Here is a 21,931-nt window from a genome sequence, read left to right as displayed (position 1 = left end):
TATAACTATTTTCAATTCAAAGGGGACTATGGTACAATTCAAAGAATTTGCAAAAAAAATTTCAAGACAATATTGAAAAATAAGATAAGAGTGACAAATTTTTACAGGCACCAAATAAAAATGTAGTTTGTGGTGAACATCAGACTGGATCATGTGAAACAAAAAATTGAAAAAGATTTTTCTAGCTTATCAGTTTCTCAAGGTAACACTGTCAAGTTTTTCAGTTTTAACATATTTTAACTTTTTATCACTCAGGTATCAGGTATGCTTTTTCTTATGAGGATCTTTCAGTGCGTCACAGTTTTTCAATTACTTTCTAACGCATTAAATTGTATGTGACAGAAAAAAAAAATGCACGTCGGTGATTACATTTCGTCGGTGACATTTATAACATTTATTCTAGTTGTCAACAGATGGCGCTATAATCGAAAAAAAATTATTTACTAATTATATAATATATATCTATGAATATAATCTGTACAATGTACAGTCGGAAAAATTAAAGAATACCCATGAACGATCACATCCATCACTTATTTTTTATTTGCTGTCTTATTCTATAAATAACAAACATTTGTTATAGAAAAAGACAGCAAATACAAAATAAGTGATTGATGTGATCGTTCATGGGTATTCTTTCATTTTTCCGACTGTATAAGACTATACAAATAAAAAAAATACCATTTTATAAATGCAATAAACAATTGATTTGTATTTATGCCAAATTGCAAATAAAATGTGACAACTGTCAGATTTAACTAAAATGTCATGTTAGAATAAATGTCATAAATGTGTATTATCACGGACTTACCTTTTTTTCTATCATTTGTGACGCACTGAAAAATAAAGAAGTCAAAATAACGAAAAATTTTTCGTCAAAATATAGAAAAAAGCGATAAAAATTGACATATTTATTACTTTTACACAAAAAAAATGAGCATAAAACAAAAAATATCTCTACAGCGTTACCTCACTAAATATGTGAAGAAAATCTATGCAAAATTTGAGGTGGATCAGTCCACAAGTAGTTTTTGAGTGACAATGCAGCCTTTGAAAGAAGTACTTAGTTTTGAGAAAATTATGTTTAAAGTTTTGGCAACTTTTATTTTTAATTTCTTTTTGTCTGTCAAATCATAACCGGACATACACCAAAGCACACTGGAATATGTTTTTAAATCACTGAGTAGTGTCTATGAAAGAGAAGGGGAACAGCTATTGAATGTTTCTCACTACGCTCAAGCGTGCTGGTGCAAAGCCGAGTCGAAGGTAGGGATATTCCGTAATTTTGCTCCGATCAATCTGAAATTTTCGAGTATTCTTGAAGATATTATGTACTTTCATTTAAAATAATAAAAAGATAGAAAATTTCAAAATTTTTAAACCATATCCCCTTGATTTTCATTTTAATTTCCTTAGTGAGAATCATAGAGCAATAAAAACAAGGTGAGAACTAATAAATAACTATTAAAACTATGGTGAGAACTAATAAATAATGAGACTAATGTTGTATCCACTATATCACTATCAAGATTTGTTCTGCTGGCTGGGAAACTAACATAAACTAATAGGACTAACATTTAGACACCCTAATTATAATATAGGACTAACATTTAGACACCCTAATTATAATATCATATCAAATGAATCTGCAAGACATAGAAAAACATGTAATTCAACCTGTAGAGTATTCTTACCTCTGGGCATGTGCTCTTGAAATAATTCTAACATTAGCTGCCTGTTCAGTATCTTTATTTTGTTCTATAATGATTAAGTCATTTCTGGATCCATATATTAAGGTATTATCAGGAGCACATGCAATAATTTTTTCCTCAAACCAGTTAGGTGAGGGAGGAACAGTTACTGGGTTCATTTCTTCCTATAAAATAAAGAATAATACTAAGTCTTAGTTTTTGCAAATTGATTATTCTACCTACAAAAACTTGTATGTCAATGTATTTATATTTGAACAACTGTAAAAAATTATACCGGCAAGATAGAGATTTAACTACAAATTAGTACAAATGCAAATGCCTACAAGTAGTCAATTTGAAATTTGAATTGAAGTTTGTACGTTTATTAAGGTTAGGTTAAACCAGTGATGGTTCATAGCTTAGACAAGGAAAAAAGAGTCTCTTTCCTTGTCTAAGGTTCATAGATATGGTTCATAGATATATAATACCCTAGATTGCGCCCTGCCATCTTAAAATGGGTGACGATTGCGACAGAGATAAATAAGGCTATTTGGTCGGTAGTCTCTTTCTAATTCAAGGGGAGTATCGACGACGTCACCATCCTACTATTTTAAGTATTATTTATTAAATGTTATGACATAGTCCGTTCTTTGACGGTAAAATATTGCAAAATCTCTAAATTTTAAAGAACCGCTTGGATTGACATGAAATTTGGCATACACATAGCTAACAAGTCAAAGAAAAAAAGTGATATTGTGCCGATATGTGCTTTTGCCCTGGGGGTGGTTTTCACCCCCTCGAAAAAATATTCGTCCAAATTTATTTTATTTTTATTTAGCGTATGGCTCTATCACAGTTTTTGTATAAAAATAAAGATCACAATACATTAAAAAATAATAATAATTAATTTTTATAAACGAAAATTTAGTTGATAAATATATTGAATCGATTCATTGGTCGCCATTAAAAAATCGGACCAATTGCCACTGTACGATCTGATGGGGCATTCCTCCACCAAATGCTTAACCGTTTTCCGAGAAGGTATTTTTCCCCATCTAAAAAGTGAGTCAGAGCACCTACCACAGTTGGTTCTAATTCTATTTAGTGTAGTCCAGATCCGTCTTGGTTGATTGAAGCCCTCTGGTTTGCTTGTAATACATGGCATATTTCGGATGTCAGGTGGAGCATTCTTCTCCCAATCTTCTTGCCAACGGTCGGTTATTTCGAAATTCCTTTCAATTAGTATCCTTGCAGAATCCAGAGGGTTTTTTCTTGAACGAAGCCTACTTATGTCTCTGTCGTTAATATCAACGTGAGAGCGGAGTACAGGATCGGCGTTAATTTTTCTATACTCCCTGACAAGAGCATGTTCTCGACGGATTTGTGAGGGGGCTATGTGGCTTAGTGTTGGTAGCCAATACGTTGGTGTGGCCTTGATTGTACCTGATATAATACGTAAAGTCTAGTTTAGTTGGGCATCAACACGTTTGGTGTGTGGGCTGTTGAGCCATACCGGTGCACAATACTCTGCAACTGGATACACGAGTCCCAGTGCTGTCGACGTAAGTGTATTCGCTGAGGAACCCTATGTGCATGGTACCGCATAACTTTTGTATAATATTGTTTCGTGTTCTAAGTTTTGCCGTCGTCTTTGTAAGATGTTCTTTAAAGCTTAGCGTTCTATCGAGTGTCACACCTAAATGTTTTGGGTATTTAGTATGATTGAGAAGTCTGTCTTTAAAGTGGATTTTTAATTGGTAATTAGCCAATCTGTTGTTTAAATGAAAGCATGATACTTCCGTTTTGGACGTATTGGGCTGTAATCTCCATTGTCGGAAATATCTCCCGAGGATAATCAGGTCGTTTGTTAGTATTTGTTCAGTAGTCTCCATTTCTTCATGGCTCGTAGCAAGTGCCCAGTCATCTGCATAACCGAACTTCTTTGATATGGTTTCAGGCATGTCTGCTATATAAAGGCTAAAGAGTAGAGGGGCCAGCACCGATCCTTGTGGAAGACCATTGTTCAGTTTCATTTGGTCTTATCGCCCATGATGACTTGAAAACTTCTATTGCAAAGCATTGTATTAATGACATCAGTAATCTTTCTGCATGGAATCGCTCGCATTAATTTATATATTACCCCTTGTCTCCACACGGTATCGTACGCTGCTGATAAATCGATGAAAACAGTACATAGATGTTTTTAGTTGTTTTTGAAAGCCTGTTTCTATGTAGTTAGTCAGTGCTAGGACTTGGTCTGTGCAGCTGCGGTTTGGTCGAAATGAAGTCAAAAATTCGTCCAAAAAAAGTCAGGAAATGGATAAACTGGCTAATTTTAAGTAACTTTTGTTCTATAGAGTTTTTTCACTAAGTCAATACTTTTCGAGATATTTGGCAGTGAATATATTCATTTTTTCAACAAAATAACCACGCTTTTAGACGGTTTTTCGCAAATAATTCAAATAGTAAGTATTTTGTCGAAAAAACATTCTCAGCAAAAATATAACCTGTAAAAATTTTTAGAAAATGCTGTATATATCAGGTCTCTACACCTAGTAGAAGCAGAGTTATAGCTAATGAAAAATAGGTTCATATTCGTCAAATTCCAAATGGAATACTTTAACGTGAAATAACCAAAAATGAAGCATATTTTTGGAAAACTCATTACAACTTGTTTAAAGTGTTTAAAAAAAGCTTCATTTTTGTTTTGTAAAAAAAAATTCTAGCATCAAAATTAAACAAGTTACGCTCAAAATAAAGTTAGTCCCTTTTGGTTTTGGTAAAAAAATCGAGAAAATCACCCCCTAATTAGTATCTTAAATGAACTTAATCGTTACGACTTCACAAGTTTCTTGACTCGTGTATATATTGTTTATATGATCTGTAAGTTTCATTGGTTCAAAGTCCTTATTATTGGAAGGGCTGTAGTTAAAAGGGGTTGAACGAGTCACTGATCACGAATGTATGCAAATCTAGAAACACCAAATCTTAATCAGTTTTTGTCTAACAGAAAAACAAAAAAATACATGATATTCAGAAAAGCAAATCTAACTTTTTTGTTTTTCGAGATTTTTGGTATCTCTAACAATTTTTAAGTTATTTTGAAAAAAAGCATATTTTTCAAAATTTAAATTTTTAAAAATTTTACTTTGAAACCAAATTTTTTCAAAAATAAGCATTTTGAATCGATGAAACATACAGATCATATAAACACAACATAAGTAAAATAATTTGTGGAGCGGTAACGATTAATTTCATTTAAGTTGCTAATTTGGGGGTGGTCTTCCCGATTTTTTTTGCAAAAACAAAAGGGACCAACTTTATTTTGAGCGTAACTTTAAAAATAATGGGTTTCCCCAAAAGTGCTTAATTTTTTGGATATTTCACGTCGAAATATTCTATTTGAAATTTGGTGAATATGAATCTATTTTTCATTGGCTATAACTCTGGTTCTACAAGATCCAGAGATCTAACACGTACACCATTTTTTTACTTTTTTATAAGCTATATTTTTGCTAAGAACGTTTTTTTCAACAAAATACTTACTTTTTGAGTTATTTGCGAAAAACCGTCTAAAAATGTGGTTATTTTGTTAAAAAATGAACATATTCACTCGCAAATAACTCGAAAAGTGTTGACTTGGCGAAAAAGCTCTATAGAACAGAAGTTACTTAAAATTAGTCAGTTTACCCATTTCCGGACTTATTTTGGACATATATTTTTCACCCCCAAGAGGGGGTGAAAGTCACCCCCAGGGCAAAAGCACACATCGGCACAATATCACTTTTTTTCTTTGACATGTAAGCTATAAGTGTGCCAAATTTCATGTCAATCCAAGCGGTTCTTTAAAATATAGAGCAAAAACCGTGAAAGAATGGACTAACAGTTCGGGCGGGTGGTGACGAGAAATGGTCTTTGGTTCAGAACGTGGATAATTTGGATTCGAATCCCGTACCAATGTTTACTTTTTTTATTTTTTATTTAATCAATATTGCGTTTATTAGATATTATTACATCTCTAAAGTAAATCTATGCAAAGAAATATATGTATAGCAAATAAGAAAAACTGTGTAGGTACCTATAGATTTTAAAAAATATAAAAGCCAATGTTATTTTTTTAATAAGTTTATGGTAGAATAGAAGGTATAAAGTAATTGTTAAATATTCGTACAAATTACCAATAATTAATATTAACATAATGTACCATCGATTTATTATAATTAAACATTATTTTTATTTATGAAACTATTGTTATAATTTTTTGAAAAGGTAGAAGCAAAACAAACATCATTCACATCATTCGAATAAGGCCCAATTTATATTAATAGCGAACGACTTTTATTTTACTATGCAGTTCACAAATTAATATTGTAGGGATAAGTGAACTTATAGTGAAGTGGAATTTATTTTTTTCGGTGAGAAATATCTAAATGTAATGTTTATCTAATTTTTGTGTTTTAATTTTATTTGTCCGTAGAAAGAATGACTTGTCCTATACATTGTATAATATGTCTCAAATGATGAATAAATACCCATTTAAATATTTTTTGTATTATTTTTATTACAAAAGAAATAAAAGTACAATTCTACTGTTAACGTATTTTGTTTACAGTAGAAAGTTTTTAATAATTATTAATGTGAGGAATATAAAGAATCCGTCACGAAGATAAAGACATTTTCTACGAACAACTAGAACAAACGACCCAACAAGTAAAAAAGGCGATATCCTAATAGTGATGGGCGATATGAACGCCAAAGATAATATTAATTTAGAAACCGTAATGGGCAAACATGGCCTGGGAGTGATGAATGAAAATGGAGCACTTTACAAATTTTTGTTCCAATCATCGTCTAGTTTATTGGTGGAACCATCTTCCCACATAAAAATATTCACAAGGTAACATGGACTGCACCTGGTCATACAAGAGAAAACCAAATAGACCACATCGCCATATCAAAAAGATGGAGATCATCTCTTCTTGATGTACGAAATAAAAGAGGAGCAGACATCGCAAGTGACCACCATCTGTTAATTGGTACCATTAAAATCAAGATGGCAAAAAACAAAATCACAAGAAACAGCAACAGACCCACATATCATCATCATCAACTAGCCTATATTTGTCCACTGCTGAACGTAGGCCTCCCGTAAAAATTTCCACCTATTTCTATCTTGAGCTTCTTGCATCCAATTTGTGGTGATGCGCTTGATATCATCCGTCCATCTAGTCGGTGGTCGTCCTCTGCTTCGATATGCCTCCTGCCTTGGTCGCCATTCCAGAATCTTTTTGGTCCATCTGTCATCCGTCAGTCTGGCAACATGTCCTGCCCAAGCCCATTTAGCCATGGCTATTCTTTCAACTGCCTCCGTGACTCCTGTTCTTCTTCTTATTTCTAGGTTTGGTACTTTATCTCTGATGGTAATACCTAACATTGATCTTTCCATAGCGCGTTGTGTAACTCTTATTTTATTTATTGTTCTTTTTGTCAGAGTTAGTGTTTCTGCACCATATGTAAGAACCGGCAAAACACACTGGTCAAAGACCTTTCTTTTTAAACAAACTGGAATATTAGACTTGAAAATGTTATTTAATCTACCGAAGGCAGCCCATGTAAGACCTATCCTTCTTTGTATTTCAGTTGTCTGGTTATCTCGGCCTAAGCGAATCTCATGTCCTAGATATTTGTAAGCTATTACTTGGTCGATGCTATGACTCCCAATCTGAATTTTATCGCTGACTACAAGGTTGGTCATAAATTTTGTCTTTGAGGTGTTAATTTTAAGACCAATTGTTTTTGACACTTTATAGAGCGTGTGCAGCATTTTTGTAGCTTTATCAACTCTATCAGATATTAAAACGATGTCATCGGCAAATCTTAGGTGGTTCAGATCCTCCCCGTTTATATTGATTCCCATATTATCCTCTCCTTCCATTTGCTTGAACATATATTCAAGAACAGCTGTAAACAATTTCGGGGAGATAGTATCACCCTGTCTAATTCCACGTTCTATTCTAAATTTCTTGGTATCTTCATGAAGTCGAACACAAGCTGTACCAGTTTCGTAGATACTTTTAATCAAGGCGATATATCGGTAGTCAATGCGGCAGTCCGCCAATGCTCGAAGCAGTTTATGATGATCTATAGTATCGAACGCCTTTTCATAATCCACGAATATAAGAAAGATAGGCTTGTTATACTCTGTGCACTTTTCTATTAGCGTTTTTATAACTTGTAGATGATCGTTTGTTCCGTATCTGGAGCGGAACCCAGCCTGTTCACAAGGTTGGTAACTATCCAGTTTGTTCACAAGCCGTTTTGTTATTATCTTCATGAATAGTTTGTATGTATGGGAGAGCAAACTAATAGGTCTGTAGTTCTTCAGATCTGAAATGTCACCTTTTTTATGCATTATGGTTATTATTGCATTATGCCACTGAGAGGGGGTTACGCCTCTTGTCAAACAAACATTGAACATCTTTTTCAACACATTTATTAACGTTTCTCCTCCTTCTTTGATGTGTTCAATGACTATCCCATCTTCTCCAGGTGATTTATTGTTTTTCATCTCCGAGAGAGCTGATTTTATTTCCTCTGTTGTGATGTCTGGGATGTCTTCTGAGCCTACATTTTGAACTTTTGGTATTTGACTTTGATCAGGATCTGGAAGTTCTTCTCGCTTATACAATTCTGAGTAAAAATCTTGAGCAATTTTTAAAATATCTTCCTTATTTGTTGTTATTTCTCCTTTTTTATTTACAAGTTTACAAATATTTTTCGATCCTTCAGTCATTTGTCGGCGCAGTACCTTTAAACTCTTATTTTTATCAATGGCGTGAGTTATGTGTTCAGTGTTGTAATTTCTGACATCTTTTCGAATGGATTTTGTGATATCTTTGTTTAACTGTCTAAGTGCTGCAAAATTTTCTGTGTATTTGTTTTTCAATTCTCTTCTTTTGTTTATAAGGTCTTTAGTAGCTTGAGTAAGTTTATCTATCTTGTTTTTTCTTTTTTCCTTATATTTGCTATGAGCGTTTCGAATCGCACTGTTTATTCGCATGTTTGTCACCTCTATATCTAATGCATTTTCATTTAGATGTTCTACTTCTTTCAGTTCTGAAGTTATGAGATTCTGATAAGCTACACTATCTTCTATCGATTCCCATTTATTAGAAGGCCTCTAGACCTAACTATTAGAAGACCCACATATAATCTAAACAAATTAAAAACTCTTCCAGGAAAACACATGTTTAGGGAGGAGCTTCAAGTAAAAACAAGAGAACGTGAAGTAAATAGCTGGGAAGATTTGGCAAATGTTCTGACAGAAATAGCTGAAGACAAACTGGGCAAAAAAGAGAAAGATAGAAAGGAATGGATATCAGATGAAACTTGGAATCTTATCGAGGAAAGAAAACAACGAAAAAAATATATTTTGCAAGCAAGAACTGTACAAGGAAGAACGAACCGACAACAAGAATATGAAACACTAAATAAAGCAGTTAAAAGGAATGCAAGAAGAGACAAAAGAAGGTGGGCTGAAGAACTGGCAAAACAAGCAGAAACAGCTGCACAACACTATGGTGGCTCCTAGCTTCTGTGCCACCTTAGATAATTAAGGGTTGGTTACCCCCCGACCATAAGGGTTGATGTAGTAAATAACTCTCACAGTTAATACATTTATTTATACGTTGCAGTATTTAACGGTAAGTAGCTGGTGGTATAATATTTGATTAATGCGATGTTACCCGCTGGAATCTCAACTACCAATTGAATAATCTTTTCTCCGTGAAAGTATAATTAAAAGTCGATTGTCGTGTTTATTGTTTTGATAGAACCAAAAGTGAGAGTGATATCGAAACTGCTGACTGGACTAGATTACAAATAACATATATTAATTATTATTGCAACTTGACCTTGTATCAAAAACCGCATGCATTGATGTGGTAATTTAGGTCAATCGTATTTATTAAAAACAAACATATTTGTTTTTACCACGGGCATTTAATTATTAAAGAATTTGTCTTAATAAGATGTTTACTGAGATGCGGTGTATCCCAATACATCTTCCTTTCCTTCCGAAAATTTTCTGACTACGGAAAAGAAAGAAAATTTTTCTAATAGTACCACCAATTGCTTACTGCGTTTTACTAAGTACAATATATACATTTTTTCCTATAAATAATAATTAAATACAAAAAATAAAAGTGAAAATGTTCGTTATCAACATTGTTCCCGTTCCACTTGTCACTTACGGTGTTCTCGGATTGTAAGCATATAATCTATTCTTATGTATTTCCCTGATTTTATTGTTTTCCAATCTGATCTTACAATTAACATTATTTACCTCTGTTATTGTGAAGGGGCCTACATAAAGACTATCAAACTTACCATTCTCTTCCCTTTTTACCAGGACTAGGTCTCCTATTTTAAAGTGTTGTGGTGTTGCTTTGCGCTTGTTATTTTCTTGTCGCTCTTTTTTGTGTTTTAGTAAGAAGGTTCTAGCTCTCTCGTGTGCGCTTTGTAGTTTGTAGCGTAACTCATTGTAGTAAGCATCTATATTGTAACATGGTTGAATCTCCTGTGTAAGGTCTTCTGGTAGGTTAACCTTCCTGCCATATAACAGTTCAAACGGTGTGTAACCATGATACGCGTTAGGGGTTGTATTGTAGCAGTATGTGAACATCCTGCAACACACATCCCAATTTTCTCTGTCTTCGTCTATGAATGCTCTTACGTACTCGTTTAATGTTCTGTGTAGTTTTTCGCAACTTCCAATGGACTGTGGATGGTATGCCGTTGAGAAGTTGTGCTCTATTTTTAGTAGCTTTGTTAGTTCCTGCATTACTTCATTTTTATATTCTGTGCTTTGGTCTGTTCTTATTTGCTTCATGAGTCCGTATGTTGGTATGAAATGATCAAAAATTCCTCGGGCTATTGTCTCTGCTTCTTTATTGCACACGGGTATACTGACCGCGTATTTAGTAAGCTCACATAACATTGTTATACAGTATCTATTACCTTCGTTACTTTTAGTGAATGGACCTATCGTATCTATGTATACTATGTCCCATGGTTTGGAAGAAGTGTCCGATATCACGAATTCCTCGACATGTGTTCTTTTCGATTTGTTAATTTGACATTTATGACATTGTTTAACGTATTTTCTTACGTCTTTTTCCAAATTTTTCCATCTAAATCTTGCTTTTAGCTTCTTTATGAGTCTGTTATTTCCTACGTGTCCTCCAAACATCGAATGATTATGATATTCTTCTATTAACCTGTGTTTTTCTTTGTCATCTTCTATTGTTTCTGGTACTTCACATATGTATATTTCTACATTCTTCAATATTTCGTTTCCTTGTTTAATAAATTCCTCGATTGTGCACACTTTAAAAATAATATCGTTTACGTATATTTTTACTTTACGTACTGCATTCTCTACCGCCAGCTTATCAAGCTGTGCCAACATTTGGTTTAAATCAAAATGATTGAATCCTGTGGCTATGCTCTTGCTGCACTTTATTTTGTTTTTGACCCTAATGCTCAGTCTTGGTGAGATTAGTTCTGCTCCAAAAGACAAAATTGGTAGTCTATGCGCCTCTAAATTATTTAGTACCTTTCTTACTGTCTGTTTGGGGGCTTCTGGCTGTAGTGCGAGTTCACTTTCTGCCTTCGTTTGCCTTGCTTCCTTCTTCTTTTCTCTTGCTTGAGCTCGTGTTATAGCTAATATATGGGTATTGTCTATGTATAGGTTCTTTAGTTGATGTAATGTTATTCTTGAAAGGCTGTCTGCGTAGTTATTTTTCCCTGTTATGTATTCTATTTCGAAATCGTATTCCTCTAAATCTAATCTGATTCTTGTAAGTTTCGAAGTTGGTTCTTTCATTGCGAATAAATGTGTTAGTGGTTTATGATCCGTTTTTACTAAAAATGTTGGTGCTTCATATAAATAACATTTGAAATGATTGATTCCCCAATGAATCGCTAGTAATTCCTTAACGATTATAGGTTTATTACATTCTCCTTTATTAAAACTTCTTGATGCGTATGCTATTGGTAGGTCTATTCCGTCTTGACTTAAAATTGCTGAACAACTCTCGTTGGATGCGTCTGTTGTTAGTATGAATTATTTATTGAAATCCGGATATTTTAGGATCGGTGGCTTTATCAGAGATGATTTAAGCTTATTGAATGCTTTGTCACATTCTTCTGACCAAAAAAATTCTACTCCTTTTCTTGATAAACTGTTGAGTGGTCTGTATATTTCAGCAAAATTTTGAATAAAGCGTCTATAATAGTTACAAAATGCTACGAATCTTTTTGTTTCTTCCGCTGTCTTAGGTGTCGGGTATTGTTCAATCGTTGCATATTTCGCTTTGTCTGGTGATACTCCTTCCTGAGAAAGATCATGTCCTAAATATGTTACTTCTCTTCTAAAAAATTGACATTTTCCTGGGTTAAGTTTCAAATTGAATTTTCGACATGTCTCGAATGTCTTTTTCAGGTTGTCTAGGTGATGTTTTTCGGATATTCCTATTACTACTATATCGTCCATGTAGAGAAATGCTTTGTCTGGTGTTAATCCCGAAAATGCTATTGACATCATCCTTGAAAAGCTATTTGGGCTTACATTTAATCCAAAAGGTAATCTGGTAAAGAATAGAATAGAAGTATGCTTTATTGTCACTGAAAATACAAATTTTATGGACAAAGCTTAATTAAAGTCAGAAAAAATAAATAAATAATATCTAACAATAACAATAACAAATACAATTTTCTGAAATTTGATAAATCGTCAATATAAAAAAAATATACCTAAATACAAAATATAAGTTAATAAAGTAAAGAAAAGAAAACAAAATCGATATATTTGCAACAATTTATAGAAATTGCAAAGTGAATATACAACAAAGTAAACTATTTATAGACATAGGAACTAATAAGTTTAGGCTGCTGCATGTGACACCCAAATATAGATAAGTTTGGTTACTTGTACATTACTGTAATTTCTTAGTTAGTCATTCAGAAACTCTTCTACTGAATAATATGGTCTTTTAGATAGATGAGCTTTTGTCATTTTACGGAACTTGGGGAAAGATGTTGCAGATTTGAGTTGTAAAGGAAGATGGTTGTATAGTTTTTTTGCGGAATATAATATAGATTTCTTTACTAACTCAGAGGACGGGATCGGTAAATAGACATCAAAATTTGAATTTCTGGTGGAGTAGTCATGACGAGGCCTTGCTGGAAAGACATGCATGTGTTTACGAATTAAGCAAACAGTTTCTAAAATATATAAAGATGTAAGGGTTAAAATGCCGTGATCTTTGAAGTAACTTCTGCAATGTGTTGTTCTTCTGAGGCCAAACAGATACCTTATTGCTCTTTTTTGTAATTTGAAAATAACATCTAACTGGGCAGCTGTACTAGAACCCCAAAAAGGAAGACCATATCGAAGATGAGACTCGAACAAAGAAAAATATGTTAGTTTAGAAGATGCTAAATTGAGTTCTTTCGAAACAGATCTTATAGCATAGCAGGCTGAGGCGAGTTTCTTACTTAACACATCGATATGAAGGGACCATTTGAGGTTGCTGTCTAAAAAAATACCAAGAAATTTTACAGAATCAACGGTAGAGATCTGGCTGTTATTAACAAGCAGGGGTTGAAGAGCACTTTTATAGGATAATGCTACTGTCTTATCCACGTTAAAAGAGAGTAAATTAGAGTCAGACCAGGTTTTTATCGTAAGCAAATCAGAAGTTATAGTTGCATGAAGAGATGCAATAGTTGAGTTGCTCCAAGTGATACTGGTATCATCAGCAAAAAGAAAAATTTTTCCATCGATTTTTAAGTTAGTGATGTCATTTATAAAGATAAGGAACAGTAGAGGACCCAATACTTAACCTTGTGGTACTCCACATACAATGTTTTTGAGACTAGAGTCAGTATCATTTGCTCTAACTATTTGTTTCCTATTATTCAAGTAAGATTGGAACCAATTCAAAGAAATACCTCGAATCCCATAGAAATTTAGTTTTTTAATCAAAATGTCGTGATTTACACAATCAAAAGCTTTGGCATAGTCACAGAAAACAGTGGCAGTATAAAGATTATTGTTTAGTGCTTGGTAAACCTCATGAAACACAGAAAACAAGGCATCAGTGGTACATTTATTAGTTAAAAAGCCGAACTGATTTTGGGATAAGATGTTGTTATCAATGAGAAAGGACATGAGACGGGTTTTTATGAGTCTCTCAATAATTTTTGAAAGTACCGGTAGTAAGGCAATAGGTCTATAGTTGCAAGCATTAGATTTTTCACCACCCTTATGAAGGGGAATAATAATGGCTATCTTTAGGCACTCTGGGAATTTGCCTCTTTCAAAGGAATCATTAATTAGTGAGACGAGGTTTTCCAACACATTTTCTGTGAGATTTGAGAAGATTTTTATGGATAGTCCATCAGTACTACAGGATGATTTGCTTTTGATACTATTGATAGTTTGGATCAGTTCAGTTATATCGATTGGTCTTAAAAAGAATGCATTCGAGAACACTCCTGAATTGGGGAGATAGGAAATGGGATCTTTTTGTGGCAAAATAGTAGAAGTTATATTTTTACTCACATTAACGAAATATTCGTTTAGATTTTCCGGGTCTGGAAGGGCAAATGTTTGAACTGCGTGAGTTCTATTTCGAAGATCGTTTATTATGGACCAAGTTTCTTTTGCAACACTTTTAGAGCTTTCCATACGATTTTGATAGTAGGCTTTTTTAGCTGATTTGATGAGTTTTAGATAGGTTACCCTGTACTTGGTGATATATTGAGTGACAGAGACGTTGGTAGCAAATTTCTTGATATACAATAGTGAGCGCATATTTTTGGCTGATATGCGAATACCTTTTGTAGCCCAGGGTTTGTGATGTTTTGGCTTAATTGAAATTAAAGGAAATGCCTTATTGAAGATAGAGACAAGCTTTTCTATAAAATCTTTGAAATTATAGTCCACGTCCGCAGAAGGAAAATGCCACTCAGAAGTTAAGCATAAATTTTGAAATTTATGAAAATTCCCAGCGGAAAAAATCCTACCTAAACGTCGGGTTTTCGAGGAGGGTTTGCTGAAGATGTTAAACTTCGTAAATACTGCTTCATGATCTGATAATCCCGCATTAATAATTGTAGAGCAGACATCAAGGGGTGAGAAATCTGAGACAATATAGTCAATTATGGTAGATGAAGTTTTTGTAATCCTTGTAGGAGAATTAACGTGCATTGAGAGACCATATGATTCAAATATGTTGACCAAGGACATTTGGGTAGCACAAGCAGCATCATAATTAATGTTGAAGTCCCCGCATAGAATTTTTCTGCTTCTATGAGGCAAGTCATCTAACAAATTTAGCAGGTTCTGAAAAAATAGTTCCACAGGGGAGTCAGGTGATCTATAGATGCAAATAATGTAAAGATTAAGATTTTTATTATAAACTAGGGAAAACTCAAAGAAGGCTTCATTTAACAGGAAGTCATATTTTGTAATCAGAGAAAAATCATTATTTCTAGAAAGAATTAGGGTGCCTCCATGAGCTGAACTTGGACGATCATACCTAGCAATTGTGGTATATTTTTCTACAAAAAAAGGCTCGTTGACTTCAAGCCAGTGCTCTGTAACCGCAACTATCGGGGGAAATCCTAATTCTTCCAGAAACAAAAATAATTCGTCAGTTTTATTTCTTATAGAACGAATATTAATCAGAACCATACTAAAGTTGTCATCACTAAAATTATTCGAGGTTTCTAGTTCCTCAGAACACGTCGTGTTATTTAAAAATTTCGTCTTGGAGAGCTAGTAGAATAATAATTTCGGTGACATTCCCTTGATTTTTGTAGATGTATGATTCTTTCTGAACTTAGAAAGGACCTATAAGCAACAAGATCAGCTTCCACCTCAGCTGGACCAATTCCATAGGCATCGTTAAATTCTAGAAGAATTTTTCTTAGTTCCTCAGTCTTGGTAGGTAGTCCTTCGGAAGCCAAAAATAGTTTCACACTGGTGTTGGTATATCCATCACAAAATACTGAGGCAGGCTGGTCGTGTAGGAAAGCAAGATGTAGCTTAATTGCTTTTAATATATCCGGTTCCCTTAATCTTGCTAGAAGATATCGACTGTTTGAGTTATTGGTTAATCTAACTCTTGGTGGTGTTAAAGGATCCAAATTTATCGATGGTTCCAAAATATCTTTCTTAATGAAATTAATTTGGGAACGGAACGGATCTTTAGATTTGCAAATTTCGATGGCCTGCTTGTCAGTAAGTATATTTGTGTTTTGAACTTCATTTTTGTTTTTACTTAGAATGGTAATTGGATTTTCCAAGCTAACTGGGCTTCTGATGTGCTTCGGTTTCATATTTGCCTCAGATGAAGTTGTTGGTTCGGAGCATGAGGATTCTGTAGACCATTTAATGTTTACACCAGGTGGCCAAATTTCCTTATTAAATAATAAGTCAATAGATGTTTTAGACTTAATACCTATTTTGAATGAGGACCCTGTTGTTGTGTTGGCATCTTTAAGAAGGGCATAACATCTTATATATTCCTTGATACCTAGCTTCTCTTTAATGTAGTGAACTATTTGAATAGGAGTGTAAATTGGGGTTAAGTTGCTAATAACGACAAAGTGGCATTTATCTTCTGCACTTTTTGATTTTGTGACTGGACTAGCTTCGAAATGTTGAGTGTCTTCGGTTTGAGTACTTGAAGTGGCATACACAATGTCTCTCTTCGATACATCTTTCTTCGTTGGTATAGCAGGTAGTTTATTTGAAAGATTACTCATTTGATTAGATATTTCACTTACGTTTGAAGAGAGCCTATCTAGTCCCAATTTTATCTCAGATGAATTTGAATCTTGGACTTGCACCTTAATCGTGTCATTGGAACAGCCGAAAAAAACTGACGATATATTGAAAATATCTTGTTCCATCTGCCTTATCGATTTTAAAAGATATTCAGGATTTAGCAGGTTATTTAATTTATGTATCTCGTCAATTTTTTTCGTAATATAGTCTAATTTGCCGTCATTTTTGGTTAATAAATCATATGTCTCGATGAAAATTGGCAAATTATCAGTGAGTTTTTTTGTAACTTGAATTAAGGAGTCAAAATTCTCTTGTGGTATTTGATTTTTTGAAAGATTGTTAATTTTTTCATTTAGATATCTGAGACTAGGCGAATCACATAAAGTACAGAAAAATCTTAAATGAGAATTTTTTGGGTCCAGTAGAGTTTTTGCCGTTGTTTTATTGAGACCAGAACATTTGATGCAAAAATACCGTTTACAATCTCCATGGCAACGTATCTGATATTTTTCGTTTTCAGAAAATTCAGCTAAGCAAATTTCACAATTTTTGGACGTCATGGTGTCAAGGTTAAATATTATACAAATATTATATAAATTGAAATGCTCCATTTTCTGTGCTAAACGATGTGTATTTTCTCGATGATTTTTCTAATGGTATCTGGTGAAAACCTGATATTAAGTCTATAACTGAAAACCATTTTGCTCTTCCTAGTTGATCTAGTATCGAGTCTATCCTTGGTAAAGGAAATTTGTCTGTGACTATTTTCTTGTTCAGTTGTCTAAAATCTATGCATAATCTCCATGCTTTATTTCCATCTATCGCCTTTTTCGGTACCAGCCCTACTGGGCTGTTGTATTCTGATGTAGACGGTTCTATTATTCCTTGGTCTCTCAGTTTTTGTACTTGTCGGTTTAATTCCTCTGTTTGTGCATGAGGTGTCCTATAGTTTTTAATGTATACCGGAGTTTGGTCTTTAACTCTCAGTTTCTGCTCGTAGAAGTTGTTACATGTTAGCATGTCATGCCTTAGGGCGAATATATCTGAATAATCTTCACATAAAGATATTAACTTATCGCGTATGTATTCTGGAATGTCTAACTTCAATGATTCCCGTAATTCCTTTTTCCTATCCTTGCTGTCGTTGATCAGTCTATATATGTTGAATAATTTAATGTCTAATGTTTTGATTGCGTTTGTCTCTACTTTTACTGTTTCGTAGGTTGTGTTCAAAATTTTTATGTACGGATTATTACTTGAAATAATTGCTCTCGCTATGAATATTCCTGGTTGTATTTCCTGTTGTTCCACTATCCTGTCGTTCTTCAGCGTTTGAAAAATTTTTACGACTCTGCAAATTTCACATCTAGGCGGTATTACTATCGTGTCATTATCTATATTATCCAAAATGTTTGTACTAATGTAACAATCGTTGTCCTCTTTAATGTGCATTTTAAGGTTAGCGTAGTCTAGTATGCATTGAAAGTTTGAAATAAAGTCTCTCCCAATGATTCCGTCGGTTGGAATAGGAAAGCTAGGTTCCACTAACTGAAAGATATGCTCAAATCGAGGTCCTTTTACTTCTAGCGTTGTTTCAACTTCTCCCATTGTTTGTAATTCTCCTTTAGTTGCTCCTTTTATATTCGCTTTTGTGTTTGGTTTCACATGTTCCTTCATAAAATCTTGTGAACATTTCAGTATTGAAATATCAGCTCCTGTGTCTATGATAAAGGTATTTGTGTTTTCTAGGACTCCTGTTTTCATTCGTACAAAATTCGTTAGGTTTAAATCGAAGTTGTAAATATTATATTCCACTTCTGACTGTGTACTTTCCTTGTTTCGTTCATTCAAAACCCCAACTGCTGGTTTTCTGGTTCCTCTTGGCTGTCTTCTAACTCAAGTAGCCTTACGTTTCTGTTACGTCCTCCTCTCTGGTTCCCTCTGTACGTTTGGTTGTTGAATTGTCTATATCCTCTGTTGGAATAATTCCGTTGGTTTCCTGTTTCTTCTCCTTCGTTCCGTTGTCCGAAGTTATTTCTTCTTCCTCTGTCGTATTTGTAATGTATCCTCTTCGGTATTGCTGTTGTCCTCTCCTATTGTCATAGTTCGTCCTATAATTGAATACTCTTCCCTGTGTGTTTTCCTCTGTCGTATCAATCGATAGAAATTTAGATACTACTTCCTGCGGTGTTTTGAAGTTACCTGCCTCCAGTATTAACTTAGTTCTATCCGTATTAACATTCCGTTTCATTGTTGCTACGACTGTTTCCGTTGTGTATTTTTTCGCTAGCTTTTCTTTGCTAACTTGTCTATTATCGTTTTCGGAGTGTCGCCTCTTAATTCCTTCTTCAGTGCCGCTGCTATAAGTGGGATCGTATCCTCTGTGGTTATCAGGTTTCTAGCCTTATTAGTCAATCTTGTTTTTATTAATGTTATCGCTGTTTCTTCATGTCCTTCTGCTATTTTTCCAAGTAACTCTAATGCGTCCAAAAATGGTTGTAGTTTCCCTGCGCTTCCATAAAACTCGTTGGGCAATACCTTGCTTGCAATATTCAAAAATTCGTTGATTGTCAGAGCCATGTTTAATATTTTTATATCTTGTTTTATGTCGCTTTTTCCCTCTTTTATTTCCTCGTCAATTTTTTCCTCTATCTCCTCGTCACTTTTTTCTTCTTCTACTTCTTCGTCGCTTTGTTCTTCCTCTATTTCCTTGTCGATTGGTTGGTGTATTGAACTTGGAACTACTGTTCTTACGTTTACAGCTTGAAATGAGCGTATAACTTTGTCTCTTATTTTTCCGAAATATTTGTTGCACGCTTCTCTTTGTTTGTCCGATAGCGCTTCCCAATTTTTCTTCGTTAAATGTGTGAATTTGTTATACAATTTAATTAGCTGTGTCGTTACTTCTTCTTGTATATCCTTAGATTTAGGTACTTTCTTCTTCAAGACCCTTCTACTTTGTCTTGTTACTTCTTGCGTAATCTCCTCAACTATTTTGACGAAGTCTTCCCAAGTAACTTTGTTGCTACTCATTTATTCATAATTTTCCTTATTCCTGTACCCGTAACGAACGCATAAATTTGACAGTCTTACGAGGTATCGTAAATATATATGTATATAAAATGTTATGTCAAAAATAGTAAAAATATAGTAAATTGCAATAAAAAATCATTATATCAATCAATATAAATCACCATAAAAATCAGTAGACCAATAAAAATGTAATAAAAATCAGTAGGTAAAATAATAAATGTATAAAAAGTCAGTAAAGATAAAAATATAACAATATGCTAGTAAATATATAAAAATCAAATAAAAATCAATATCAAATAAAAATGTATCATTACGTCCTATAAATAACCATAATATTTGTAAAAAAAATTCCTTATAATACCAATAAGGTAATAGATAGATAGATAGGTAGATAAAAATAGGTAAAACTTAGATTATGTATGTTAAATTACGATTATATTACGTTATTATATGGTTATACGAATCAGGAGTAATATCGTGGAAATACCATAAGAATAGCTAATATGGACTCACCACTTTAAACGTTTGTGTTCGTATCACCAAAAGTCCTCGCTGCACGTTCCATAGCATTGTCCATTGTCCCACGATGTTCCATCTCCATACCAAGTTCCATTTTCCATACCATTGTCCATTTAGCTCCATGTCAGGCCTGATGTCTCCATCCTTTTCTGCATACCACACTGTTTTCTAGAGTGGTCGAGGTGCAAGATCCTCAGCCATAGACGTTTTGTCCATACTCGTCCCGTTTACCAGTCCTGTGTTCTTCCCTGGTTCTGGATCGCCATATGGTGGCTCCTAGCTTCTGTGCCACCTTAGATAATTAAGGGTTGGTTACTCCCCGACCATAAGGGTTGATGTAGTAAATAACTCTCACAGTTAATACATTTATTTATACGTTGGAGTATTTAACGGTAAGTAGCTGGTGGTATAATATTTGATTAATGCGATGTTACCCGCTGGAATCTCAACTACCAATTGAATAATCTTTTCTCCGTGAAAGTATAATTAAAAGTCGATTGTCGTGTTTATTGTTTTGATAGAACCAAAAGTGAGAGTGATATCGAAACTGCTGACTGGACTAGATTACAAATAACATATATTAATTATTATTGCAACTTGACCTTGTATCAAAAACCGCATGCATTGATGTGGTAATTTAGGTCAATCGTATTTATTAAAAACAAACATATTTGTTTTTACCACGGGCATTTAATTATTAAAGAATTTGTCTTAATAAAATGTTTACTGAGATGCGGTGTATCCCAATACAACACAACAGGACTAGAGAGCTGTACCAAATTACTAGACGATTAACAAAAAATGGGCCAAACTGTTCGAACATTGTAAGATCCAAGACAGGTGAATTACTTACTACAACGGATGACCAAGTAGAGAGATGGAAAGAGCACTTTCAGGAGATGCTAGGCACGCCCAGGGATAACGCAGATGAAATTGTCGAAAACCCGCAGAATATAGACTTGCATATATCTTGCGAGTCCCCTTCCAAAACGGAGATAATAACAGCTATCAAATCTCTGAGAAATAACAGGTCCCCGGGAATCTATAACATTGCTGCCGAACTACTTAAAACTGACCCGCATCTAACCGCTGAACTTTTGCTCCCCATAATCCGAGAGGTGTGGGAAGCAAACCGCATTCCAGCGGGCTGGAAAAAAGGTAACATTGATAAACTTCCAAAAAAGGGCAACCTCACACTGTGCAAAAATTGGAGAGGAATAACCTTGCTTACCGTCATAAATAAAAATTTTACGACCATCATACACAAAAGATTAACAAACAAGGTTGAATTTCGAGCGAATCAAGCAGGTTTTAGACCAGAATCTTCCTGCATAGATCACATTAATACTGTGAGGGTAATAATGGAACAATCGGTTGAATGTAACACACCTCTATACATGGTTTTTGTTGATTTCGAACGTGCTTTTGACATCCTCTCTCATGCTGCTATATGGAAAATTTTAGAGCTAAGAAACATTCCTCATAAAATAATTTCCATTATAAAGTCACTGTACACTGAGGCGACGTGCAGCGTGACACACAATGGGATCAACAGTGACGAATTTGACGTACTTACTGGAGTCAGACAGGGATGTGTGCTTTCTCCGTTTCTGTTTAACATAGCTCTAGACCAGCGTTTCCCAACCGGTGGGTCGTGACCCACTACTGGGTCGCGAGCGGATTTCAGGTGGGTCGCGGCGTGGCTCTTACAGTAGCTGAATACCGTAAATATATAACATCATGGGTGAGGGATGGGTCGCGAATATGAAAAAACATCAGAAGGTGGGTCGCCACACATAAAAGGTTGGGAACCACTGCTCTAGACTAT

General features: G+C 34.3%; 1 protein-coding gene across 4 annotated transcripts in view; it reads right to left on the bottom strand.

Annotated features, from left to right (window-relative positions):
* Positions 1-21,931, bottom strand: part of LOC114334840 (gem-associated protein 5) — a 284,268-nt gene that overhangs the window by 249,839 nt on the left and 12,498 nt on the right. Inside the window, exons 1-2 of one of the 4 annotated variants that reach the window (XM_028284949.2) lie at positions 1,987-2,096; positions 1,695-1,876 (exon numbers count right to left, since the gene is read on the bottom strand). In XM_028284949.2, coding sequence (XP_028140750.2) covers positions 1,695-1,870 — 176 coding nt within the window. In that variant the 5' untranslated portion in view covers positions 1,871-1,876; positions 1,987-2,096. Of the gene's footprint in view, positions 1-1,694; positions 1,877-1,930; positions 2,097-21,931 lie in introns of those variants that run through there. The other 3 variants (XM_028284947.2, XM_028284950.2, XM_028284946.2) reach the window with 3 other exon arrangements.

The sequence above is a fragment of the Diabrotica virgifera genome, chromosome 3 (assembly GCF_917563875.1).
Source record: "Diabrotica virgifera virgifera chromosome 3, PGI_DIABVI_V3a".
Taxonomy (NCBI): domain Eukaryota; kingdom Metazoa; phylum Arthropoda; class Insecta; order Coleoptera; family Chrysomelidae; genus Diabrotica; species Diabrotica virgifera.
The sequence above is the reverse complement of the archived record's forward strand: the minus strand, read 5'-3'. Positions and strand labels throughout refer to the sequence as shown.